The sequence below is a fragment of the Nilaparvata lugens genome, chromosome 8, assembly GCF_014356525.2.
Source record: "Nilaparvata lugens isolate BPH chromosome 8, ASM1435652v1, whole genome shotgun sequence".
In the NCBI taxonomy this organism is placed as follows: Eukaryota; Metazoa; Arthropoda; class Insecta; order Hemiptera; family Delphacidae; genus Nilaparvata; species Nilaparvata lugens.
The window spans coordinates 47,502,430-47,529,568 of NC_052511.1; the positions used below are offsets into that span (position 1 = coordinate 47,502,430).

The 27,139-nt window shown below is 35.2% G+C and overlaps 1 protein-coding gene across 1 annotated transcript; it reads right to left on the reverse strand.

Annotated features, from left to right (window-relative positions):
• Positions 1-10,935: 10,935 nt before the first annotated feature.
• Positions 10,936-26,834, reverse strand: LOC111046120 (dual specificity mitogen-activated protein kinase kinase 4). The gene is made up of 6 exons (XM_039434962.1): positions 26,769-26,834; positions 24,139-24,372; positions 20,863-20,982; positions 18,314-18,493; positions 15,680-15,915; positions 10,936-11,513 (listed from the first exon to the last, which is right to left on the reverse strand). The coding sequence occupies exons 2-6, from the start codon at positions 24,346-24,348 to the stop codon at positions 11,348-11,350; spliced, it is 912 nt and encodes a 303-aa protein (XP_039290896.1). The 5' UTR covers positions 24,349-24,372; positions 26,769-26,834; the 3' UTR covers positions 10,936-11,347.
• Positions 26,835-27,139: the final 305 nt, after the last annotated feature.

Genomic DNA, 27,139 nt, shown 5'->3' on the forward strand with positions numbered 1-27,139 from the left:
TTAAGTGACCGAGCGAAGTGAGGTCTAAGATTCAAGTCGACGGTGTTTTGCATTTCTCTTTATTTATGTTCCGCATTTACAGCGAAACGCAGCAATAGATTTTCATGAAAATTGACAAGTATGTTCTTTTTTTAATTTCGCGTCGACGTTTAAACAAGGTTTTTGAAAATTTTTCATTTCAAGGAAAGGGAGCCTCCTTCATACGCCAATATTAGAGTAAAAATCAGACTATAGAATAATATTATTCATAATAAATCAGCTGTCGAGTGGATTAAAAATTGTATGCAATGACGCATGCAATTCAATATCTCAATGTAACTTATTGAAAACACAGCTGCTGTGTGGACTATTAATTGCATGCAGTGAGGCATGCAATTGATAACTTGAAGTAGCATGGCATTTTCTCCCGACTTTTCTCTGCTTTCAACTCGGTAAGCTTTTGATGATAGCAGCGTAGCTGTTTGAATCAAATTATTAGCATTGTCGATACAACAACCCAAACAGCCATTAGTCGTTTATACACCGATATCTCGCCGACACGACAGGACAGGATAGAATTTACTCTGATGGACAGTATTAGAGGCGACTGTGGTCTTTGACTGCGCGAGGTCCACTGTTCACAGAGCTACTAGGTAATATATTTCTAGGCTTAAATTAGTGGGAAGCCCCAAAAAGTATTTTCAACCAAGCCGTGAGATCCTATAATAAGAGATAAGTCTGATAAAGGGAGGCTTGGTCACTACCGTAGGAGATACTCAAGATAGATCCACCTAGATCTGGAGGCTTTTTGATTTTTTGGTCAAATATATCCACTTGGACAAATAAAAAGATAATAAAGAATTGGACCTGGGATTAGTATTATATGCAATGGTACCGTGGTACCCTGAACTACATATATTATATCATCCATTTATTTATTGTGAATATTTCTCAAACTAGTTTGTTGCAAAGTGAATTTTCCTACTTTTTCCAAATATAATCTTGGTACTGAACTATGATTTATTTCATCGAATAAACATATAATCACTTTATTATTATTTTTTTATTATATCTTATCACAATAATCACATTATATTCATCATCACAATTATTATTTATTCTGATTATTTTATTCTTCACACTTTTTTGTGACAGTAATGTGATTACTTATCGATCGCATATAAATCTTGCGTTAAGTAATAACAAAAAGTGATAAAAATTAACTTGAATCAACAAGCAACATTATTGTAAGAATGGGAAGAGAAAAAGCAAAAAAGTCCATCATTGAATATACAGATACCAATAACTTCTTTATAAAAAAATTAGAAATGGTATATCATGCTCTAGTTAAATCAATTCTGCAGTATATCATAGCTGTTCGGGGGGGGGGGGGGTGTTTCATTAGATATTTATCTTACAAATTCTATATAAAAAAAATAGAAAATGGTATATCATGCTCTAGTTAAATCAATTCTGCAGTATGACATAGCTGTTCGGGGGGGGGGGGTTGTTTCAACTGTCATATTGAGGAATTATTCGTGGCGAAGAAACTGATCATTAAAATTATTCTAAAAAAACCTAGATTGTACCCTACCGAGATGGTTTTTAGTGACTTTAAGGTAATGACAGTACGACAATTATAAATTAAAACCGTAATTGAATACTTGATAAATTATAAATCCCTTTTTCCTCGCACTTAAACTCAATGTAAATAATTATCATTTAGGCCCACTGCAAATAGATATATATGTCACATATAACACCAATATTGATGTTTAAGGAAACAGTTGATGTATATATAAGCACTAAAATTATAAACCTTATTCTGGACCACTCCCTCATAGACTCCAAGATTAGTAGAAAAACTGAACTAGAAATAAAAACCTGGACAAACAGTAACTTTTTTTTCCATATCGACGTATGAATCTCAAGATTTCTGCTCAAACTACTGTTTGCAAGGCCAATTCTTTTAGATACATTTGTTGAAAGTGGACTCGTTTACAATTATTTTTTTCTCTTTTTTCCTACCTTCTTCTCCAATACTTCCCTTTTCTTCTCCTCTTCACCCTTCATTCCTCACTTTTATACCCTCTACCTGCCCATTACATGAGAAGCTATAGTTGGCTAGGTATTTTTCCTTTTTTTCTTTTCAGCACACCCCACCATGAAGCCTGCTTTTGTATTTTATTAGAAATTTATTTTTTATTGTGATTTTTTTTGTGTTTTGATTTCTTTTATGTATATTGTGTTGATTTGAATAAAACTGATTGATTGAATTTCAAGAACCGTACATTATATTCATTCAAGTGATTAGGGGAAATATAAAAATAAAATACCTACACCACGAATTCACAAACTAGAAATCTGTGTTTTGATAACTCAATGTTTTTTATCCGATAATATTATCACGGATCATCAGCCACGTAATCAAAAATCGAGCCACATCAGCAATAGAACACAAATCAGTAAACTTGAAATTCAGCAATGAATCTGAGTCAAATAATGCAGAGAGAAGTGCATAATGCAGTTTGTCGTGAATTAGATGAATCTAAAATTATTGGATAAAAAATGTACTTACGTGTATTGAAGTTCTGCCACTAAAGAACAAGTCTGATGCAACATATCGCTTTATAATAATTGTCTACCCCTTCCATTTTTTTTGAAACCAATTGCATCACTGTCTGTGAACGTCAAATTTTGAAAGATGCAGCTTTTCTTCATAATATTCATCTCACACTGTCAGCATTGATTGAATGGGATCTGTTGGTGTTATTCATAGGGAATACTGACAGTTTGAAAGTGAATCTAATTACAGTAAAATTCACTCAAAATTGACAGTATCTGTTGAATTGGTAGTAGTGTTAGTATTTATCAGGAATCTTGACAGTATAAAAAGAATTTCAGTAGTGTGTTGAGAGACATTGTTGCGAATAAGTTTTGTCTCATTATTTTTAAAAGTAGAGGCTTACTAAGTGTCTGCAAGTTGACCTAGTTTTGAAGCTTAATGCAAAAATGGTAAGAAATATACTTCAAAATATATTCTAAAAGACAAGCTAGATGAGATCCAATGATCAAGTTTGATTCTAATACTCTACAAAACTATTCATTGCTAATTATTGTCAGGATCAATTCACAATTGATAGCATTTATTTTAAATATACTTACCATTGTTTGAATAAAAAGATTCCATTTTACATTATTAGTTTAAGATTTAGAAACAGTTAAGTCTCTACTCCTACTGGCGAACAAGTGTTATGCCAGTAGTTCTTCACCTCCAGCCGTATTTTTCAGATAGTTGATATAGATATTTAGAAAAATAATTATTGTTTTTTTTTCTGCTTGTCACATCTTTGTACTGTTTTCTGTGTTTTGGTGAAATGAATTGAATTGAAAATCGAATTATTGAGGATATATTTTTCCTACAATAAGATTCAGTGTGATCAACTTTTATCACCCATCATCACTCCAACTGCCCATTTTCGAATCCTAAGACTCAGTTGCACAAAAGCCTGTTAAATTTAAATTACGATTAAATTCCAAGAGAAGATTTTTCTGGAAAAAAGGCTTATCTTATTGGTTCTCGTGGCATTGAATAAGGATTTAAAGTTAACATACTCTTGTGCAACCCGGTGTAAATATATTTTGTATAGAATGACTTGAATTGCCCCAAAATACAGCACCGTATAACAGAAGAAAATGGAACAAAAGCAAAATAAACACTTCTAAGGGCCGGGTTCCGAGCTCGGGATTTAGCTAAGTTCTAGACTTTAAACAGTTGCAGTCAGAAAAATGGCCTTCCAAAACGGGGCGTATTCGCAGTTTACATGAAAATCTTTATTTTCTCATTTCTATAATATTGGAAACGTTTTTCCTTGACGAAATTAAACATTCCTTAATAAAGCTGGAGCTTTACACAATTTTCTCTTTATTTTGTGTTCAATTTTCTAGTTTTTCAAAATTTAATTTAAACGTGGACTGCGACTATGCCCCGTTTTGGAAAGCCAATTTTCTGACTCCAGCTGTTTAAAGCTGGGTTTTTCTTTGTGTGTAAATGCCGTCGTCAGGGAGAAAATCTCAGATTGGGTAGATTTCAATTTGTCTACATAATCTAAAAGATTATGTTCAATTATGTTTTAATAGGGCAGGCTGAGCTTATACTTTTTAATACTTTTAAATGGCAATATGTTGATATTATTAGAAATGTTTAATTCTTTAATAATAAAGACAAATAATGAAAAGTTATTTGATCAGCTGTTTTAGCACACTTGAAATTTGGACAATATGAATGTCAACAATGCTTGCCGTCGTCGACTGCGGAAATTTACGCATAAAGGAAAACGTACGTTTAAGTCTAGAGCTCAGCTAAATTGCTAAATGGCTGATTGCCACACAAAGGACCTATGGTACAACAAAATTGCATATATTTCGTATTTTTCCAAAACTGTTTGAGTAAATTCTGTTTGAGTTTCAGGACAACTTACTGACTAAGTAAACAAAGCCATCATGCATGACAGGTAGTTGATGGTGACGTCAGCACAGGTAGGGTAGGTCGTCCTACACCAATAAAAACACTAGCTGATATAGATCTGAAATCAACAAGTTTTTATTAGTGTAGGAGCCCTACCTGTGCTGACGTCACCAGAATGCACTACGGCTTTGGTCACGGAGGTGGTGCTAAGCATCGTTTGCACAGTGTCAATTTAAACTAAATTCCATTTTAAAATGGATAAAATCCATATGAAGTCTCATTCGTTATCTATGTTATAATGTTGTTAGTTTTGTGGTGCTAAGCGCCGTTTGCACAGTGTCAATTTAAACTAAATTCCATTTTAAAATGGATAAAATCCATATAAAGTCTCATTCGTTATCTATGTTATAAAGTGATTCATTTAGATTTCAAGCCACCAGCTGATTAAATTCAGTTTAAGCTTTGACTGTACAGACGGCACTAAATGAAAAACAATAATGTTAACCCTGTTACAAATCCTTTATTAACTATTAACAAGGAAACTTACAACAGATGACATAGTTTATGATTGTTCGAACATCTTCCCTCTCCCTTCAATTTGTAATATCCTATAGTGAGGTCCACGTTATAATGACAGTAGAGGAAGATAGGAAAACAAGGTTGCCGATCCTCCGTCTTGTCAATGATTTCTATAGAAGGTAGTTGATACAGGCTTATTGATGTAAATTAACTGTTCATTCCAGTTTAAAATTATCAATTATATTTTATTAAGCAAGAAATAATATTTTTCATGATGAATTTCCCAAATTAAGATAAAATATCTTGTCAATTAATTACTAATTCTACATTGTTAAAAGACGATCTAGCAACAAAGAAAAGCGAGAAAGAGATAGTTTAAAATTATCAATTATATTTTATTAAGCAAGAAATAATATTTTCATGATGAATTTTCATAATTAATATGAAAAATATCTTGTTAAATTAATTATCAATTCTACATTGTTAAAAGACGATTTAGCAACAGACCAAAGCGAGAAGAGATAGCACTATCCGCTTTGTTGGATGATAGACAAGGAAAGCAATACCATTCCTAATCAAACACTGCCATTACAACATGGACCTTACTAAAGTTTCATAAAATATTCATAAAACATTCAAGTGTTTTTCGTTCTAATTTTGATAGCAGGAAATACATATCTTCAACAACTTACCTCATGTTTATTATATCACGATATAAAACCAAAATAATACAAATGGATTAATAAGGCATAATTTATTTATGGCATAACTTCATATTATATAAAAATGAATCAACTATATTGAGATTTAATTCAAACTGTCAGTATTCCTCATAGATAGCATCAATGCTACACTCAAGATCAATGAAGCTGCTCGAAGGTATGGACTAAGCAATTCTACTGTGAGTAGGCACTACCAAGCATTTCTTGGAAAAGAAGAACAACAGACTCTTTTTAAGTACAACAGTGAAAAAAATTCGGTCAAAAGGTTTTCACAAATGAAGAAGAACTGAGGTTAGTTACTTACCTGAAACAATCTGCTGCACTACATTATGGTCTAACAAAGAAAAGTACACTGAAATTAGCTTTTAATTATGCTAAAGCCTTGTCAGAAGAGCCTGACAGTAAAACCAAACTTCCTAAAGAATGGGTTACAGCTGAATCTGCAGGGGAGTTTTGGTTGCGTGGCTTCCGAAAACGGCATCCTAGCCTAAGCTTACGCAAACCTGAGGCAACAAGTCTTGCAAGGGCAACTAGTTTTAATAAGAGAATGTCAAATCATTTTTTGACAACTTAGAAGCTGTACTGGAAAGGCATAAGTTTCAACCAAATGAGATATATAACTTGGATGAAACTGGCAACTCTACAGTTCATGCACCTCCCAAAATTCTTTGTTCCAAAGGGATAAAACAGGTTGGCTCTGTCACTTCAGGGGAAAGAGGACTAAACATTACAATGATAGCCTGTGTCAATGCTATTGGTAACAGTATACCTCCCATGCTGATTTTCCCTCGGGTGAACTTCAAACAACACATGCTCATAGGAGCTCCAAATGGTGCAATTGGAGGTGCAAATCCCAGTGGATGGTCAAATGAAGAGTTATTCTTTGAATACATGAAGCACTTTATTGAGCATGTGAAGCCTACAAAAGAGAAGCCAGTCCTGCTTATACTCGATAACCATGAGAGCCATATCTCCATACAATCTTTAGATTTATGTAAGGAGAAGGGTGTGGTTTTGTTAACATTCCCACCCCATACCTCTCACAAGTTGCAGCCATTGGATCGGACGGTTTATGGCCATACAAAGGCTATTATAACAGTGCAATGAATAGTTGGATGCTATCCAATCCTGGAAAGCCCATTCAAATATACGATGTAGCTGGATTGGTAGGCAATGCTTTCAAAAAAGCATTCACAAAAGAGAATATAGAAAAGGGATTTGAAGTCGCAGGAATACATCCATTCAATCGAAATATTTTTACAGAAGATGAGTTTCTCTCTTCCTACGTTACAGACCGTGAGCAGATTATTGATCAACAACAAATGGATGACATTGCAACCCCCTCCATACAGCCGTCAACATCTTCACAAGAAAATTTAGCCAAGCCGCCAATATCTTCAGAGGAAAAATTAACCAAGCCATCAACATCAGCACAGGAGAAAATTAAAATTGTGACTCCAGAAATGGTTCGCCCATTTCCCAAAGCTGCAACCAGAAAAAAAACTACAAGAGGAAGACAGCCAGGAAAAACAAGAATCCTCACTGACACTCCAGAAAAAAAGTTGATTGAACAGCAAAAAAGAATGAAGGACAAAAGAAAGATGTAGTTAATAAGAGATTGTTTCGTGGTTTTAAGAAAAACTTGAATAGACCTAATCTAAAAAGAAATTTAAAACAACTGGATATGACACAAGTTCAGAGGATGAGGATATTAGTTTGCCATCTAGTGATGAAGAGTTTAATAATGCATCCATTGAAGAACAAATTAAAGAAGTTTTAGATGAAGAGATGGAAGTAGACCTTGAAACAGTCAATGAATGTAATGAAGTGAAAGAGAATGATTATATTTTGGTTAAGGTTCCTGGTAAAAAGAGAGTTTTATATTATGTAGCGAAAGTTTACAAAAAACTGACATGTATGAGATTCAATATCTAGTTAAAACTGGAGCTAATACTTTTGTATTGAGAGATGAGACCAAATTTGAAATTGATGAGGGAGATATCATTTGTAGTTACCTTTGCCTATAACGTCAGGAACCTCTGAGCGTCTAAAGGAAGTTATGAAGTTCCCTGTAGATTTTAGTACTTATGAAATGCCTATGAATTAATAATGTAGTTGAATACATATTTTATTGGTTTTTGATCTTCTTTTTCTATTTTTGTTTCAATTAAATGAGATTTATTTGCTATATTGGATTTTTTCCTAACCTTCCACTTAGTCCCAGGTACAACATTTTGAATCCCAAGGTACAACACCCCATATCCCAAGGTACAACCTGGTGTTGTACCTTGGGATACAAAGCAGGGATGTGGAAAATAATTTATTACTTCCTTATCAAGAAACATATTTTGAATGTTTTCATGCCGGTATGTTGCCTCAATGTTGGGCTTTAAAATAAAATTTAAATAAATGATATTTATCATACACAAATGAAAATAAAAATCATTTTTCAAAAATTGTCCCAAGGTACAACACATTCCCCTATAGAATATATTATAATCTATGAAATAGAATATAATTTTTGAAAAGTATTCGAAAAGTAAAGCTGCGTTTACACCAGTTATTAACAAAATGTTAATTGCTTAATCCTTATAGATTCTATCAGATTCAACGGAACTTGACAAACACATATGTTCATCATGTGTATGATAAGATATGTTCAATCATAGAGAAACAATAGCGTAAGTAGATATCCCATGGTATAGGGAATTAATGTCGCAACTTTTACTGTTATCTCAAGCCGATTACTGTCGACTATTGTCAATTTTCACTGTTTTGTTGGGGCGATAGTGTATGAACGGCACAATTATTTGAGAGACTGCCAGCGTCACACAGCTGCATAGGAAAGAACTACGTGAACTATCGGCTTGGGATAACAGTAAAAGTTGCGACATAAACGCCCTATACCATGGGATATCTACCTAGGCTATTGTTTCTCTATGATTGAACATATCTTATCATACACATGATGAACATATATGTTTGTCAAGTTCCGTTCAATCTGATAGAATCTATAAGGATTAAGTTATTAACATTTTGTTAATAACTTTGGTGTAAACGCAGCTTTACCGTGATACTTCGAAAACAAATATGATAACAATGATAAACTCACAAATATGATAATATACAGCCTAAAATTACAATACGTTATTGCTAATTTTACCTATTACATTTATGAAGTTTACAATATTTACAAAAACAACAGACCCCAGTTCTTGAAGTTTGACCGTCTACTTTTCGAACACACTTTGTATTTATGGTTTGTCGATTAAAATTATTTAACAAACCTTGGTGGCTCATAAAATTGCTATGGTGGTTTCACCTGAGACTAAAAGCATCCATTTTTGAGTAGGAAGCACTCATGTTAATAAATAACATCATAATTTTATTTTGACTTCATGAATTTTATGAAGTAAAGTTGATCGACTGGATATGATACAGCTTTAAAATAGTTTGATTGTAGAATAAGAGACGTTGTGGTATTCCTCCATAATTGAGAGAATAAGGCTTGGTTGCACAACAGCCGGTTAAATTTTAACCATGATTAATTTCACGAGAACCATAATTGAGAGAATAAGGCCCGGTTGCACAACAGCCGGTTAAATTTTAACCATGATTAATTTCACGAGAACCAAACACAGAAGCTGTCTTATCAAAAATACCTTCTCTGATTGGTTCTCGTGGAATTAATCACGGTTAAAATTTAACCGACTGTTGTGTAATCGGCACTAAGACTGTTGTATTGACATCACTCTTATTATTTTGATTTGAGATAGAATTAAAAATTATATCTTTGCTATAGTGAGGTCCAGGTTATAATGACAGTGTAGAAAGATGGGAGGACAGTGTTGCCGATTATCTTCCTTGCCATTGCCTTCTATAGAGGATAGCTGATAGCGGAGTATCTGATGAAATATTAACTGGTCATTCTAGTATAAAATAATATGTCTCTGACTTCCCTCTACCTTCTATAGAATATACCTCATACCGGTGTATCTGATTCAATATTAACTGTTAATTCTTGTAAAAAGTGATCTATTATTTTTATTCGAAAAGAAAATACTTTTGAAAGATTTAATAATTATGAAAATTGAATATTTTGTTAATTTATTATATTTCTACATGGTTGAAAAACAATCTGGCAGATGTAGAAATAAGAGCGCAATCGGCTTGGTCGAATGATAGACAGGATAGAAACACCAATGTTGATCAAATACTGCCATTATAACGTGGACCTCACCATATGTTTGATGGTACAAAAGTATCATCCAATCTTTTCAATACCACAGTACACTGTATCTGAGAAATATCTATTCGATTTTTGATACCCGCTCCATCTCTCCAATAAACAAACCGTCTCTTTTGAGTGTTGTGTGGCAGAGAGGACCTAGAGTCCTAACTTCGACCTTAATAAAGACAATTATTCAATTAAATTAAATTATCTTCATCCTTTTAAGTCAACCCTACACTGGACCGAATACCAACAATTTCCTATGTCCAGTTTAATTATAGTAATCTCGTTAAGACCACCCTACACTGGACCGAGTACCAACAATTTCCTATTTCCAGTCCGAATCGAGTAATGTTAATAAGGCCACCCTACACTGTACCGAGTACCAACAATTTCTTATGTCGTCCAGTCCAATTCAAGTAATGCTGTTAACCTAGCTTCGCAGTGCAGGCTGGATGCTTGTCTGACTCGGACTAGGCGCTGAGACAGCAAAATAATAGCAGCGTTGGTGGGAATGCGAGCGGCCGCAGTAACGTCTTCCACCCAGCAAAGATCAATCCAGTCGGTTATTTGATCCCTCCAGCCAGGCTCAGCCAAGCAGCCGAGACAATAGAACAATGGAGTGGCGGTCTTATTCGCGTTCATCAGCAGTTTTCTGTGTGTCAATAATAACTCCAGTCACCAGTAAAAAGTTTCCAGAAACGTGGTGTACTACCATATTAATGACTTTTCATGATGGTTTTTAATTATTTAAAAACATTGTTGACATTTTGAGCCTTCAGGCTAAACTTGGGGTCGCTGAGAACGAATCTGCAATCAGAATTTCTCTATCACGAAAAATAACGAAAAAAACCCAGCTGTTGATCTTCCGGCAACCGTTAACAGTCATCCTGCAATGCGGCCGTAACACTTCCAAGCCAGACACCCATCTCAAATGACAACAACGCCAAGCTGTGAGAAACCATCCTGCACTGCGGCGCTAGGTTTAAGGCCACCCTACACTGGAACAAGTATCAACTATTCTCTATGACCAGTTTAATTTGAGTCATCTCGTTAAGGCCACCCTACACTGTACCGAGTACCAACAATTTCCTATGTCCAGTCCGATTCAAGTAATCCTCTAAGACCCCCTACACTGTACCAAGTATTAACAATTTTCCATATCCAGCCCTATTCAACTCATCCACTTAAGACCACCCTACACTGTACCAAGTATCAACAATTTTCCATATCCAGTCTGATTCAACTCATCCTTTTAAGACCACCCTACACTGTACCAAGTATCAACAATTTTTGCAGCCCAGTCCTTCCCCGATTGTTAAGGCCACCCTACACTCTTCACTGAGTATCAACAATTTTCTATCATAGAGTATCAACAATTTCCTATGTCCGATGTTATTAAGGCCACCCTACACTGGCAGCCAGCCATCACTGCATGTTCATGGTGAATATGGACTGGCCGTGGTTGGCCATGGTGTCAAGTGTGTGTGACACGTACGAGGCCACATCCACCTGAGCAGCCTCACTGCGACGTATGAACGCATGCTCCAGCAGTTTGTTGTACTTCGGCCGCTGCTGCTCATCCTTTATCAAACTGCAACAACAAATTAAAATTAATAAAAATTGTTAAAAAGACTTGGAATATAATTATTTGTATATCTAGAGTGAAAAGTACGACTTTTTCTCCCTGAGGGAAAAGTTTGAAGCCCGAGGCGTAGCCGAGGGGAACAATTTTCCTGAGGGAGAAAAAGTATTTTTCACTCGTGATGTACACAACATTTTTCCTCCATCTACATTTTTTTATAGAAACTGCAAATAAAATCATTTTGATAACTTACGTATTGGTGACAATGTTTCCTAACAGCATAACCTAAAATCTAAAACCTAAAAACCAGCCGTCTGATTGGCACTGTCGATTGCGCTATCTATCGGCAAAAGTTGTAACAATTGTACAGCTGGGTGTCTACCAAAATGGCTGATTCCAGATCACTCGGTTCAGATTTGAATTGCAGATCAAAAATATTTGTTGGCTGGTATTTTGAATAGAATAAAATATTTTTAAAATTGTTAAAATTTTTATCGTCTACAAAATAAGAATATAATATCATACAAACATATATTTCATGAGTTGTTCAAATTTCTTGTTGTAGTATTGATTCAGTTGACTCAATGACAAACACCTCTATTACGCTTTCTCATCTGAGCTTAGACCTTCTAACCTAATACATGTGAGTTTTTGAATTAGAGATGCTTCCTATGTTATTTAATGGAGTCACTTTTACTCCTTAGGGAGTTTTTCAGTTTTTTACTACCGAGAGCGAAAAAGTGACACTTTAGTATTATGTTTCAGGGAGTAAAGTAATACTTTAGACAGTAGCTGGAGGGAAAAAATATTACTATTTGTTAGTAAATTCGTAGTATATAGAGAAAAGACTGCATAAGAATATATCCCATGGTATAGGGCGATTATGTTCCAGATTTCACTATTAACTCAAGCCGATTATCCTAGTAGTTATTTTTCGTGGTAATATTCCGTTTATTAGTAAATTCATAACAAAATGATGATGGTATAGGGCGATTATGTTCAAAATATCACTGTTAAGTTTTTTTCTAGATGCTATGTGACGCTGGTAGTCTCTCATACTGTGCCCTTCTTACACTCTCACCCGGTCATACAGTAATAAGACAGTAATCGGTAGTATATAGAATGAATAGGAGCATAGAAAAAAGACAGCATAAGAATATATGTCTTGATACTGTATCATGTGTAGTGATACTGTATCATTACATATATCCCATGGTATAGGGAGTTTATGTTCCAAATTTCACTGTTATCTCAAGCTGATAGTCCACGTAGTTCTTTTTCGTGGTGCTATGTGAAGCTGGTAGTCTCTCACACTGTACCGTTCTTACACTCTCAACCCAACAAAACAGTAATCTAAGACAGTAGTCGGTAGTATATAGAATGAATAGGAGCATAGAAAAAAGACAGCATAAGAATATATGTCTTGATACTGTATCATGTGTAGTGATACTGTATCATTACATATATCCCATGGTAATAATAATAATATTGAGTGACCTGGCTGGCTCAGGTCTGGTGTCAGAGTTTTCAGGTCGCAGCTGATCAATTTCAGGGCCTCTGACATGACCTAACGACTGCTTTTTTAGCAGCCTATCCCATGGTATAGGGCGATTATGTTCCAAATTCCATTGAGCCCGTTCTGGGTACATAGAATGTGGTAAATTGTCCGATTCACAATTTACCAGGTAAAAAGTTCCGCGTTCCATGGGAAGAGTTTTGACAGATTCTGTACCAGAAACCAGTTCCAGTTCCAAAATCCTGCCCCACAGTCGAAGCGTGGTAAATTGTCCGGCCTGGTACAGTTCCAACTATCTGAGCTCTCATTGGTCGATTATTGTAGTCTTCTTGCTTCTCTGCGCATGCGCTGATAGTTTGTTTACCATAGCATAGCCATAGAATACATAACCAACAATATGATGTTTGATAACCATTCAAACATTTAAATGAATTTTTCTCTACAGAAAATTTGAGAGTAATGCACACTTTTCCAGACGGTAAGTTTGTGAAACAGCCTTTCTTCATTCACGCAGCTAGTAAACGACACATTTTTGTGTAAATCAACTTTATATGTGCGCGCCAAAAGCTCGAACCAACGATTTTGAAATGGCGTCCCATGGGAGCATTTTGCACTAGTCACGTGATGGAAAAATTTACGATTGGAACTGGCACAATTTACTGTACACAGAGCGTACACATTGTTAACTCAAGTTGATAGTCCACGTAGTTCTTTTTCGTGGTGCTATATGACGCTGGTAGTCTCTCATACTGTGCCGTTCTTACACTCTCACCCCAACAAAACAGTAATAATAGTCCGTAGTCGACAGTAATCGGCTTGAGTTGAGCTTAATACAAAATCGGCTTGAAATTTGCAACAGAAACGTCCTAATAATATGGGATCATAATATCTCCCTATGCTATCTTTTCCCTATGGTATCACCATAAATGATACAGTATCATCACAAAATGATACTGTATCACCACACATGATACAGTATCATCTCAACTTATTGATACACAACACCATAATTTGAATAATTATTATCAAACGAAATTCCAATTGAATGCTGTAAATCGCCTCGAAGACTTCTGCTACTGCAAATATTGACAACAGGGTAAACAGCTAGATGGAAATTCGATGAGCGCTACTATATAAAAAATATTTGTCAGCCCGGGAATCGAACCCAGTACCTCCTAATTGCCGGTCAGGAATGCTTACCTTACACCAAACTGACAACCTCTGGATAGCAGCGCTCATCATTTGCAGCATCTAATTGGAATCTCGTTTAATAATAATTATTCATTAATTAGCATTTGAACAAATTCAACTTCCAATTTATTTCTATCTATAGACTGACTGGCCGCTATGGCTTTGTATAAGATGAGCACTGCTATCCAGAGCTTGTCAGTTTGGTGTAAGGGTAAGCATTCCTGACCGGCAATTAGGAGGTACTGGGTTCGATTCCCGGGTTGACAAATAATTTTTGTATAGTAGCGCTCATCGAATTTCCATCTAGCTGTTTACCCTGTTGTCAATATTTGCAGTAGCAGAAGTCTTCGGGGTGATTTACAACATTTAATTGGAATTTCATTTAATAATAATTATTCATTAATTAGGATTAGAACAAATGCAACTTGTTTCCAACCATAATTTGATATAAAACTTTGAATGAATTTTACAAACCATGGATATCTTCTTATGCTATCTTTTCTCTATGGCAGAGGTTCATACATATTCATTTATTCTTTTATACAATAAGTACATTATCAAAATGATAGGGAGAGGAAAAATAAGGTAACCTTGTGCTATTCCCCTCCCAAATTTAGATAACACATAGTCCGAAATAGGTTAAGTCTTGTATAGAGTTGTGCAGAGGAAACGCATGTTTTTCGAACAGCCAGTACTCGTCAACGGGAGAGGGAATTGCCCTGGAACGAATGTTGGCAGACGACCCATACTATGCCATTTCAGCTGCTATGAGCATTGGAACGTACAACATCGTGTGTTCGCTGTTAAGCATTTTTTTTTTTAGAAACAATGAATCTGTAGTAACAGTGCAACGCTTTTTCGTCAATATTTTAGAGTTGAGCGTCGAGGTGCAATGCCCGATTGAAATACTGTACTCCGATGGGCTGCAGCGTTTAGGAGTACTAGTTCTGTGATGAAAAAGAAACCACCTGGTCTTCCCCGTTCCCCAGAAAAGTGTAGACCGAGTCAGAACAGCAGCTGTTACTAGTCCTAGACGATCGACTCGACGACACTGACTCGGTCTACATTTTCAGGAGTACGAACTGAACGGAAAAGACCAGGTGGTTTCTTTTTCATCACAGAACTAGTACTCCTAAACGCTGCAGCCCATCGGAGTACAGTATTTCGATCAGGCATTGCATCTCGTCGCCCAACTCTAAAATATTGACGGAAAAGCGTTGCACTGTGACTGCAGATTCATTGTTTCTAAAAAAAAACTGCTTAACAGCGAACACACAATGTTGTACGTTCCAACGCTCATAGCAACTGAAATGGCATAGTATGGTCGTCTGCCAACATTCGTTCCAGGGCAATACCCTCTCCCGTGACGAGTACTGTCTGTTCGAAAAACATGCGTTTCCTCTGCACAACCTGTAGTTCTTCTTTTCACAAAATTGTCAGTCCTCAAGTATTTGATTGTTTGACTCACCAAGTATTGACAAACTGCACAAAATCGAGTGAGAAGGAGAGCCCACTGGGGTCCTGGTTGGTGGTGAGCCTGGGCGGATCCCCCTTCACCACCTGACTCAGCTGATCGAACACCGAGTTCCACTTGGGGTAGGGGAAACGACCTGTCGCCACCTCTATCAGGGTGATGCCCAGCGACCACACGTCCGAACGCACGTCGTATCCGGGCCGGAGCCGGTCGGGGTCTATGCGTTCCGGCTAAACACAAACACAAAACAAATCATTATTGACCGAAAGAAGTGAGGTCTAAGATTCAAGTCGACGGTTTGGCATTTCACTTAATGTTTAAATGTTTATATGTTTATATGTTGCGCATTTACGGCGAAACGCGGTAATCGATTTTCATGAAATTTGACAGGTATGTTCCTTTTCTAATTACGCGCCGACGTATATACAAGGTTTTTGGGAATTTTGCATTTCAAGGATAATATTATAAAAGGAAAAAGGAGCCTCCTTCATACGCCAATATTAGGGTAAAAATCAGAATATAGAATTATTCAACATAAATCAGCTGACAAGTGATTACACAGATGTGTGGAGAAGCCAGTCTATTACTGTATTTGTATAAGGTCTATAGTTTCATCAAAGACATTAAAGAGGTATGCATCTTTAAGCTGGTTTACACCAATTTAAACAAAATGTTAATACTGTAACTTAATCCTTATAGATTCTATAAGATTGAACGGAAGTTGACAAACACACATCTTCATCATGTGTATGATATGTTATGTTCAATCTAATATAATCTATAAGGATTGAGTTATTAAAATTTTGTTAATAACTTTGATCTAATCGCAGCTTTAAGGTCTTTGGTTTCAATATTTGTTTTGCAGTCATGGTATTATTATGCGTGCCCATTATATCAATATTCTCACATTCGAAAAAAACTAATTCAATAGGTGATTAAAAATAAAAAATGAACTAAATAATGCTGGAGAAATTATATTTTTTTTATTGTAAAAAAATAATTTTCATCAGATAGAAAGATTATCACGGAACTGGATGAATTATATCATATGGAATACAAATTCAAACGTGAACTGAGTTTGTTTATCATTTAAAACAAGTGACATCAGGTACTTGTGGATGAGAATACTGCGTGAGGTCTACTGTTCACAGAACTACTAGTAGTATCTCAAGTCACATGGACTGGAAGGGGCCTTTTGCAGGCGAGAATGATGTTTTTGTCATAGCCATTCAATCTCAGCTGTTATCCATGCATGAAATAAAGCCGGTAAACAGCTGTTTGCAGAACAAATAAACATAAATGATTCTCATTACTCGAACTAGCTAGTCGAGCTGAGACAACAAAGTGTTCGTAACCTAAAATTGTTTCACAGACTTGTTTGTTTTTGTTTTTTGAAGTTGTTATGTTTTATAAAGTTGTAACTATGGCCAATGAAAAGTTGATAAGTTTGGTTCAAGAGCATGTTCCATTGTGGGATATTGATTGATTGAGTACTTTATTTATGTAGATTACAATATATACTGGTTTATACACTAATATACAATAGCTTACAATACAGCAAAATTATAGATGAATTTACATAATATAGACTAAGAGAATAATTATTGAACTGTACATGATATGAAAAAAGTAATTTGTAATAACTATAGATAATATTGTTATGCATCTACACAAATTGGCGGAGCTTTGGACATATCTAATGTCCATTCTTCGAAAAGAATGTTCAAAATATCCTTCTAACTAACTCTCTACCAAAACGTTAATTTCATTAATTCAACTAAGGATTCATTATTTATAAATGGAAATACTGTAGAAGTTTTAATTGATATGAATATTTAAGAGAAAAAAACAAAACATTAATAAAGTATAAAAATTATATAGGTAGATAAGATCAAATCATTGATTAATAAAATGGAGTAGGCTGAAAGTAGATCAGGGTAATCAGCTTTCAGTCTAGTTCAGTAGTTGGCTGGCTGGTTGCCAATTATTGAATTAACTACTATCATAGCCACCAAAATTTTTCATAAACAATGACTATATTGAGATTTTGAAAATTAATTAAACAAATATCCACTAAATTAGTTATTACAATATGCGACATATGCGAGACAAAAGATATCATCGTCGTGATGTTCAAAAGAATCTGTGGACAGAGATTGCTGAACAAATAGGATCTGAAGGTAAGATTATTGTAATGAACAACTAATTTAGTGGATATTTGTTTATTCAATTTTCAAAATCTCAATATAATCATTGTTTTTAAAAAATTTGGTGGCTATGATAGTAGTTAATTCAATAATTGGCAACCAGCCAACTACTGAACTAGACTGACGTAAACGGTTCCAATGGACAACCATATTCGGCCGAATTAACGGCCGGCAGATTCGTCTGATTCAACGGCCGAACGGATCGGTTGAATACGGTTCCAATGGACGACCATATTCGGCCGAATTAACGGCCGGCAGATTCGTCCGATCCAACGGCCGAACGGATCGGTTGAATACGGTTCCAGTGGACGGTTACTCTAAATTTCAAAGAGGTACGCTCAACCGGAACTATAACTTCGAATCCCTACTTTTACCTCTGGATTTAAGCTTTTATGATAATGATTGAACGGAGTCAACTAACCGCCATATAAGGCCTGCATCCGGCATCCCTTGTCCTGGCAATGGAGTCGACCAGCTGGCCCGATATGCCAAAGTCGCACAACTTGATGTTGCCACGTCGGTCGAGCAAAATGTTGCTCGGTTTCACGTCGCGGTGGATGATCTTCAACTTCTCCTTCAGGTAGTTCAAGGCTCGCACCGTCTGACAAATCAAACAAAAATATATAAAGAATCGATTTTTAGATTTATTCGACAAAATCACAATCGGGAAATTGCAAGAGAAAGACGGTAGAAAAAGAACGATTAAGGAGAAGAGAACGAGGAGAAAGAAGAGGAAAGAAATGAGACTATAGTGAAGTCCACGTTATAATGGCAGTGTACGATTGACAATACTGATGCGGTCATTTTCTATCATACAACAAAACAGATAGCGCTATCTCTCTCTAGCTTTGCAATGTTGTCAGTTTGCCAGAATATTTTATTTCTACTTTTGACAGTGACTGTACAAAAGTAACTCAGCCGCCATTTTTTCATCTCTATCAAAATACTTTGGTACACAAGTCGTATAATTGATTTAAAATGTATTTTGAAACAATGAATAATTTTTAGACATTACCGTATGAGAAACCAAATTAAAATACCTGAAATTACATTTTAAAAGTTGATAACTAACCATCCTAGACTTCATCCATGCTTCAGTTAGCCTACACGTTTAGGTTAGACCTACTCGTACCGGTATAAATAATATTGAAAGGTTATTTCAGAATTATTTACATTGAAATTACTTATTTTAGAAAGGATTTCCATTTTTCTATTATTTTTAAAAAGAAATTGGAATAGAATACCTACCAAATAGGTAACTTAATTTCTGTTGTTTTGAAATTCAGATTGGTGTATCACAGCTTTCTAAATTAGCCGCCATTTCAGGTTCGTATAAAAATAAAAATCTGATCTTAGTTATGGATTTATGGAAGCACATTTTTAAATCAAATTATGAAAATATATATTTTCTTGATTAATTTGACATTAAATTGATTATTTTATCAAGGAAATGATAATTATTATTAGATCAAATTTAATGTGATGAATTGAGTAACAGCTGTGTACACTCAGTGGCAAAATGGAGAGACTTGGCAACGTGTTTCTTTACTGCCATTATAACGTGGACCTCACTATACAGAAGGAGTTGATGATAATGATAGAAGAAAAGAGATGTGCGAAAAGAATAGAAAAAAGTAGAAAAACAGAGAGGTAGACGAAGAAAGAGGAGAAGTAGGAGAAGACGTAGCAGAAGAGAACAAGTAGAAGAAGAACTACTAGGAGAGAAGAGAGAAGAATCTAGATAAAAGAAAGAAGAGGTAGTAGGATGAAAGGAGGATTGAAAAAAAGAGGATATTTCCATTATCAAAATGATCTCTAAATAAAAAAAATGAAGGAAAAAATGAATATTTTGCAAAATTAAAGTTTTTATTGAAGTAATTACATAGTCTTCTATATAAATAAAAATGAATGTCTGTTTGTGTGTTTGTTTGTATATTTGTTCCCTATAAAGACTTCAAAACTACTTGACAGAACGGCATGAAACTTTGAGAATATATTGTGTGAATATTGGGAGGTTTCTGACCAAAAATCTCAATAGGGGGGCTAATAATTTTTATTAATCCATTTTACAGACCTATGTTTTCGAAATTTTCGGCCGAGCGGCTACCGAAGAACGGAAAGATGATCATGATTCAAGATCATATTACGATACTATGATTTAGCATCCAAAGTTACCAGCTGTAATAAACACGTCACCCTGTGATAAATTGTGTACTGGTATTAAAACGGTAGAAAACATTAAATGAAAGAAATTCATCGTACATCGCATATTTCCTGGACCATCTATTGACAATCAACAACTATGGAAACATTAATTCATCTTTGAAACACTGATTGAACCTATTTTTTAATTCAATACTTACTGATAGATCTTACTACCAATCGATTGAGAAGAATATGTTTTCGGAATAATAATTCATAATTTTTAAATCATTATTCCTGGACCAAAAATCAAGTAAAGAAGCAGTGTGTGATATTATAACCTCAACCTTTGGACAGCATAAACATTTTATCAAAATTTTTGGAGAGAAATAGTACAGGCTCAGCCTAGTTTTTCCTTCAGTGTCATAATTATACTATGATTGTAGTATTTTGTACAATAAATGAATAAATGCTTCATGACTAAGCACATAGGAAGTCCGTATTGAGATGTAAATTAAATATTGATTGTCAGATAAATTTCATGATTCACCATATATATAGCAAGTGTGACATGAGATACATTGACTTTTTGGCGGTACGAAGTTCGCCGGGCAAGCTAGTAATTTATATGCATCATAACCCACATAAAAGTAATAATAAATTATCTGAGATTTATTCAGGTTTTGTTGAATATCTATCTTGTTAAATTCTTAAATGGAAATAATTTTATTTATTTGAAAAAGGGTACTATGACATTATTTATTATTTCTCATTAGAAGTGAACTTAACCGAGTTTACAATACTTTTTGAAATAATAAAAGTACTTACAGCGACAGTGATTTTGCCCAGGGTGGTTTCCGGTATCCTTTGATTTAGTTTCTCGTAAATAAATTTATAAAATTTATCTAAAGAGGTATCCATCAGCTCCATACAGATCCAACAGTCTCCCTGGAAAACAAAAAACCATGAACAAATAAACCACAAAAAAATCATAAATCACAAGTTGGTAGGTACGGTATACTTAGGCTCAACTCACACTTACGCTACTCTCTAGGTCTAGAAGAGATTCGACTCTAATCGAGAGCATGTTACAAATGGTGACACTCAGACAAGTCGATTCTAGTCCCCGCGACGTCACAATTTGAAAACACATGCTCTCGACTAAAGTTCAGTCTCTTCTCGACCTGAGTCGCGTAAGTGTGAGTTGAGCTTAGTTGTATAATATTTTTCAACAAAATGTGCATTTACAATAAGTTATGATTAGTTCTTGTGAATCAAATCATTAATAGGGTAAACACTTAATTCTTTGAACTAATTATACCAAGATACAGCTCTCATGAATGGTTGAAACTCCTTGAATGTTAGGCTAGGAACACACCAGTTAGTCAAGACAAGACAAGACATGATCAGACACAATACTTCACATTGTTGCTTATGACGCAACACACACTGATTAGTCATTTTTTTAAAACATCTGTATTGCCCATAAAAACAAAATACAAATTAAAAACTCACAAAAGAATATTCTAGATTATAATATTATGCTATTTTACAAATAAATTAAAATTACATGGCACCACCCAGCAAGGGAAAACCCCTGACCGCTGAGTGAGAGTATCAGCTGTTTAGACAATATAAAAATTTATTTACTAATAATCAAAGCTACAAAAAATCGAAGTTAACAAAATTACTAGTAATTATATATTTGACTGATGTCGAAGAAAAATTTTTGTATCACCCACTTTGTATAAATTTATCTGTTCCATCCTCTGTCTTCCCCTATTAGAAAGAGATTCTGACAATGCATTTGGCATGATATTTATTATTTTTGAGCTAAGATACCCCAATTGTCTTCGCACTATTGTCAAATCTGAATAGTAAATATTATAAATGTTATGAGATGTAACTCTCAGGTTATATATAGAAACGTTATTATTCACTGTAAATTCATCCTTCCTCATCCATGCATAGTAGAGAAGTTTCTTTATATAAATTTGACGTACTGTCATCACTTTAAATTCGGCAAATGTTTCACTACTAGAAATTAGACATGTCTTCATAAGCAACTATGTGAAGTATTGTGTCTGATCATGTCTTGTCTTGCCTTGACTACTGGTGTGTTCCTAGCCTAACATTCAAGGAGTATCAACCATTCATGAGAACTGTTTCTTGGTATAATTAGTTCAAAGAATTAAGTGTTTGCTCTTAAGGCTAGAGGTGCGTACAGATATACGCGCCTCCAACACGCTCCGCACTCGCTCCGCAATCGCTCCACGCACCCTCCGCTATCGCTCCAACATGAACGTTACGGGAGATGTTAGCTCTTCTCGCGTTCCACTCTTGCTCCCCGGTCGATCATCAATCGATCTGCTCTAGTGACGTTCGATTGCGGAGCAGAGCGAAAGTATGTACGCACCTCAAGATTTCAAGCGGAGTTGGAGAAAACATATAGTGAGGTCCACGTTATAATGGCAGTGGAGAAAGATAGGAGAAAAACGTTGCCGATCCGAAATATTTTTCGTTACTTTTCACACACTCACTTAAGCTAATTCTAAAATTTGGCATAGCTCACTCAATCATCACTTTTGGAATTACTTAAATTTCTCGTTGAATAACTTCCTTCAGCTCTGTGGATTACTGGCTGCCCCAATAACGGTAATTTTGTTTATCCACAAATCCCGACAAATGAATAAATGTGCCTCGTCACTTGAATGAATAATGGCATTCTGGTGGACATTCTCGAGAATGATCTCGCAAGCGGCTTTGCAATGTGCCCAATCATTCACAATAAGTTGTTGCACTAACATTATCTTATACTGATGGTATTTCAGGTCGGAAAGAAGAATTCGTCATATCAGAAATGGCTAGCGCAACAGCATATTTCGCTGCTGAACGTCGTGGAGACCGTGTAACAGCTACTCCTACCGCATTAATGTTTCAGGCGTTCTCACAGTCCGTTTTCGTCCTGTTGGTTTTGTTTATAAAGCAGACGACGTGTTCCTAAAATTCTTCACCCACAACAAGATCGCATTCCTACTGGGAACAGGCACGTGTCGATTTAAATTGAAATGTCTGCGAAATAAACGCTGTGCTAAAATAACTGAGTCATTATTTTTACTTTCCTTGTCCTATTACCACAGGTAAGGAAAGTATTGCTTTCCGAAAAAATTAAGGTATCCCAATTTATACATTTCTATATGTTTCAAGATCCCTGAGTCCAAAAACGTGGACTTTGGGTATTGGTCTGTATGTGTGTGTACACGATATCTCATCTCCCAATTAACGGAATGACTTGAAATTAGGAACTTGAGGTCCTTACAATATAAGGATCTGACACGAACAATTTCGATCAAATGCAATTCAAGATGGCGACTAAAATAGCGAAAATGTTGTCAAAAACAGGGTAAATTTGATTTTGATCAAATTTATACCTAAAATAGTCATTGATAAGCTATATCAACTGCCACAAGTCCCATATCTGTAAAAATTTCAGAAGCTCCGCCCCATCTTTGCAAAGTTTGATTTCAGATTTCCAATTATCAGGTATCAGATATAATTTAAACAGAAAAATTCAAGTGGAAAAGATTGAGCATGAAAATCTCTACAATTATGTCCAGTAACATTTTCACCTAAAATTGAAAATAAGCTTGAAATTCGAGAAAATGTGATTATTCAATTGCAAACTGTTGGCAACTGTTGATTCTATTAAATCATTCACTATGAAGGGATAGCAGATCTCTCTGTATCCAGCGTTATTGTCCTGTCACTAGCTGGCTCAGTTCTTCGAATAGTAGACTTGAGATGCGCGTGAACACTAGCGCCAGGTGATCAATTTTCATAACGGCAAGGAAAGTTGTGTGAGTGCGCCACACCAGATTTTTAAAATACGCTTCAATCACAAACGCTCGATGTTCACTTGACCACGACATACTGGTTAATGAAATTTCATGAATAGACCTGTCGATGAACAACATTCCCGCCTTTTCAATGACAGTGGTGCCAATATAACAATAATTACTATAAAATCGTCAGATTAATATGCCGGTCCCTGTACAAACCATTGGATATCTTCTTATGCTATCTTTTCTCCAAGACAGAACATACCTCCTTGAAGAGAGCACCGTAGAACTGGACAATACAAGGACACTCGTTTGACTTCATGACCACTTCGAGGTCCATCAACAGCTGCTTCTGCTCCTTCTCATCGACAGTGCTGCGGATGCGTTTGACAGCCATCACTGTGCCGCTGGTGCGGTGCACCATCTTGTTCACCGTGCCGAAAGCACCCCGGCCGATCTCACCCAAATCTTGCATGTCGTCCGATGTAAAGTCGTAGCACTGAAAGCACAACAATCAAATTAGAAACGGTGTAACATTGGTGTGAAGTCATAGTACTTTAAACCAAGGAATCAAATTGGGCATTGGTGTGAAGTCGGGGTACTGTTCACATTGGAATCAAATTGGAGTGGATGGAACAGTGGTGTGAAGTGGTAGAACTGTTAACATGGGAATCAAATTGGAATTTGATGTGAAAAGGTAGTACTGTTTACATGTGAATCAAATAGGAGTTTGGTGTGAAGTCGCAGCACTGAAAGCACAACAATCAAATTGGAAACTGATGTGAAGTGGTGGTACTGTTTACATGTGAATCAAATTGGAGTGGATGGAGAAGTGGTTTTGGCTCTAGTGCACTGAATGGGATTATGGTGATTAGGCTGATAAATCTAGGTTTGGAATGTGAAATGTCACAAAAACCCATGTACTACACTCTCATAGAGTACAGTATACGGGCTTCTCATACGTGAATTTATCAATTTGAAACAAGCCAGTTGATCATTTTTACTGTTTATTGACTATTGACAGAATTCCATTGAATGAATTTTCTCCACACTGTCAATGGAGAAATCAAAAGAAAAATGGGAAATAACTACTGGTGAAATTAAACTGATTTTTAGAAATTGATTGTTTTTGAAGAGACATTTTGGTATTTCTACTTAATGAAAAAATGAGACAAAAATTAAAGTGGCATTGACAACATCTGTGTCTCATTTTTTCAATTGAACTGTTTTGCTGATGAAACACAATTCTTAGTGCCTACTAGCACTGTTAACAAGGAAATTAAACTAGAAGAGTTGATACATTGGTGTACAGTTCTTAACATGGTCCGAATAATGATACTAATTAGACTAATGATATTAATTATTTAGAATTTTTGAATAATAATTATTAAGTTACTGTTCTAGATTCTTGATTTTAGACTCAAAGGCCCTGTTGCACAACAGCCGGTTAAATTTTTACTGTGATTAATTTTATGAGAACCAATCAGAGAAGGCGTTTTTGAAAAGACGGCTTCTCTGATTGGTTCTCGTGGAATCAATCACGGTTAAAATTTAACCGGATGTTGTACAACCGGCGCTTAGGGCCGTTTGCACAGTATAGATTGCTGAACTCGATTAAGTTTGAGTTAATCTGAAAGTTTGAACTTGAATCGATTTTCTCAGTGCATTTACTAATCCAGTTCAAGTTAAAGTAGTTTAGCATTAAGTTGGTAATAGAATGTCATCGTTTATAATATCAGGATGGGTAATTTTTACAGGAAATTTGCTATTTGTTTACAAACCATCAGTAAATTGAGGTTATATGTAGCTACTATTTTCTTGTTCAAAATCCACAGAGCTGTAAGCTGTAGCCTACGGTAATACAAGTGGAAAGCAATCAAGAAATTCGTCAAAAACTTATGTTTAGTTGGCACCAAAAAATATATTTTTAAATTTGAGATAAAAAAGTTATTTTGTTAAGCTTTAATCTACTACGGTCTTTCTCGTTTATTAGAAATCTCTCGAAAGCGAAATATGTCAGTTATGTGTTATTAAAAACATGTTTTCTAATCCAAGACCACCGTTAAAAATTGTCTTAATTTCTATCAAGTGGTTTATTCAATCAAATACTAAATTGTCAGTTGCTTTATTCAAGCAAAACCGTAAAAAAATTCTCTATCATCCCAGAAATTTAAATTAATCGTTTTTTGCCCCATTTTTCTCAGTTTTAACATTTCTTCGCAGTCATCGCAGATGATCTTTATCAATCGCATTAAAAACTTCTATCAATTCCGCCATTATAATTATTTTTACTTTATCAATCGCATTAAAAACTTCTATCAATTCCGCCATTATAATTATTTTACATTCAAATAATGATTCACTATAACCTAAATAATTATTATCGTCTACAGAAGCAATAACAACAACTGTCGAAAAATAATTTACTATGAGCTGTTTCCCCATCAAATCTTTACTGATGTCAAGTTAATCCAAATTATTTGGTTTAAACCTCCTGCTTTGGAGGTTTAAACTTTCCCAGAGTTTAAACTTGCACTGTGCAAACGGCCCTAATAGTATCTATTTAATTCAAAATTTGCTCGTTTATGTGAGTATTGAAGAGTGTAAATTGTATTTTGAAAAGTGAAAGTGACACAGCCAACATTTTGATCTGGACAGTATAGTATAAATTGGAAATGGGATAGTTTTGGGCATGAGCCTGTTGTGCCTTTCCTCATGTTAAGTATTTGTACACAATGTGATAAATAAATACTCTGATAACATGGGCATCAAATTAGTAACGTTGAAAAATCAATGTGATGAAATTGTGAGAAGTTAGAAGATGAGTTTTCAATGATGAATTGGCGGAGGCAAATGAGTAGAAATGAAACTGATTTTCAAAATATGAGCACTCACATCATTAGGTGAAACTTGCAGCGTTCCTGTACTCTGTATGCTCTGGCAGAATTTGAACTTCTCCCTGAAATTAGAAAAAAGAACACTACATTAGAAAAACTTGTACGTTCAGATTTGTGAAATCATGATTATATCTTATAGCATCAGATTGGACATCCATTGTTATTTCGGCAATGATTTAGTTTTAAAAACCCAACACTATAAATCTTTATATATATATTATATATATATATATAAAATAAATATATATTATATATATATAAGCGAAATGGCACTCACTCACTGACTGACTGACTCACTCACTCACTCGCAGAACAAAAATCTACCGGACCAAAAACGTTCAGATTTGGTAGGTATGTTCAGTTGGCCCT

Excerpts from the sequence above, each read along its gene's own strand:
- LOC111046120 (XM_039434962.1), bottom strand. The coding sequence starts at position 24,348 with ATGCAAGATTTGGGTGAGATCGGCCGGGGTGCTTTCGGCACGGTGAAC. Across the intron at positions 20,983-24,138 it reads ACGGTGCTCTCTTCAAGGAG|GGAGACTGTTGGATCTGTAT; the intron begins GTATGTTCTGTC and ends TTTGTTTTCCAG. Across the intron at positions 15,916-18,313 it reads GATGCAGGCCTTATATGGCG|CCGGAACGCATAGACCCCGA; the intron begins GTTAGTTGACTC and ends GTTTGTGTTTAG.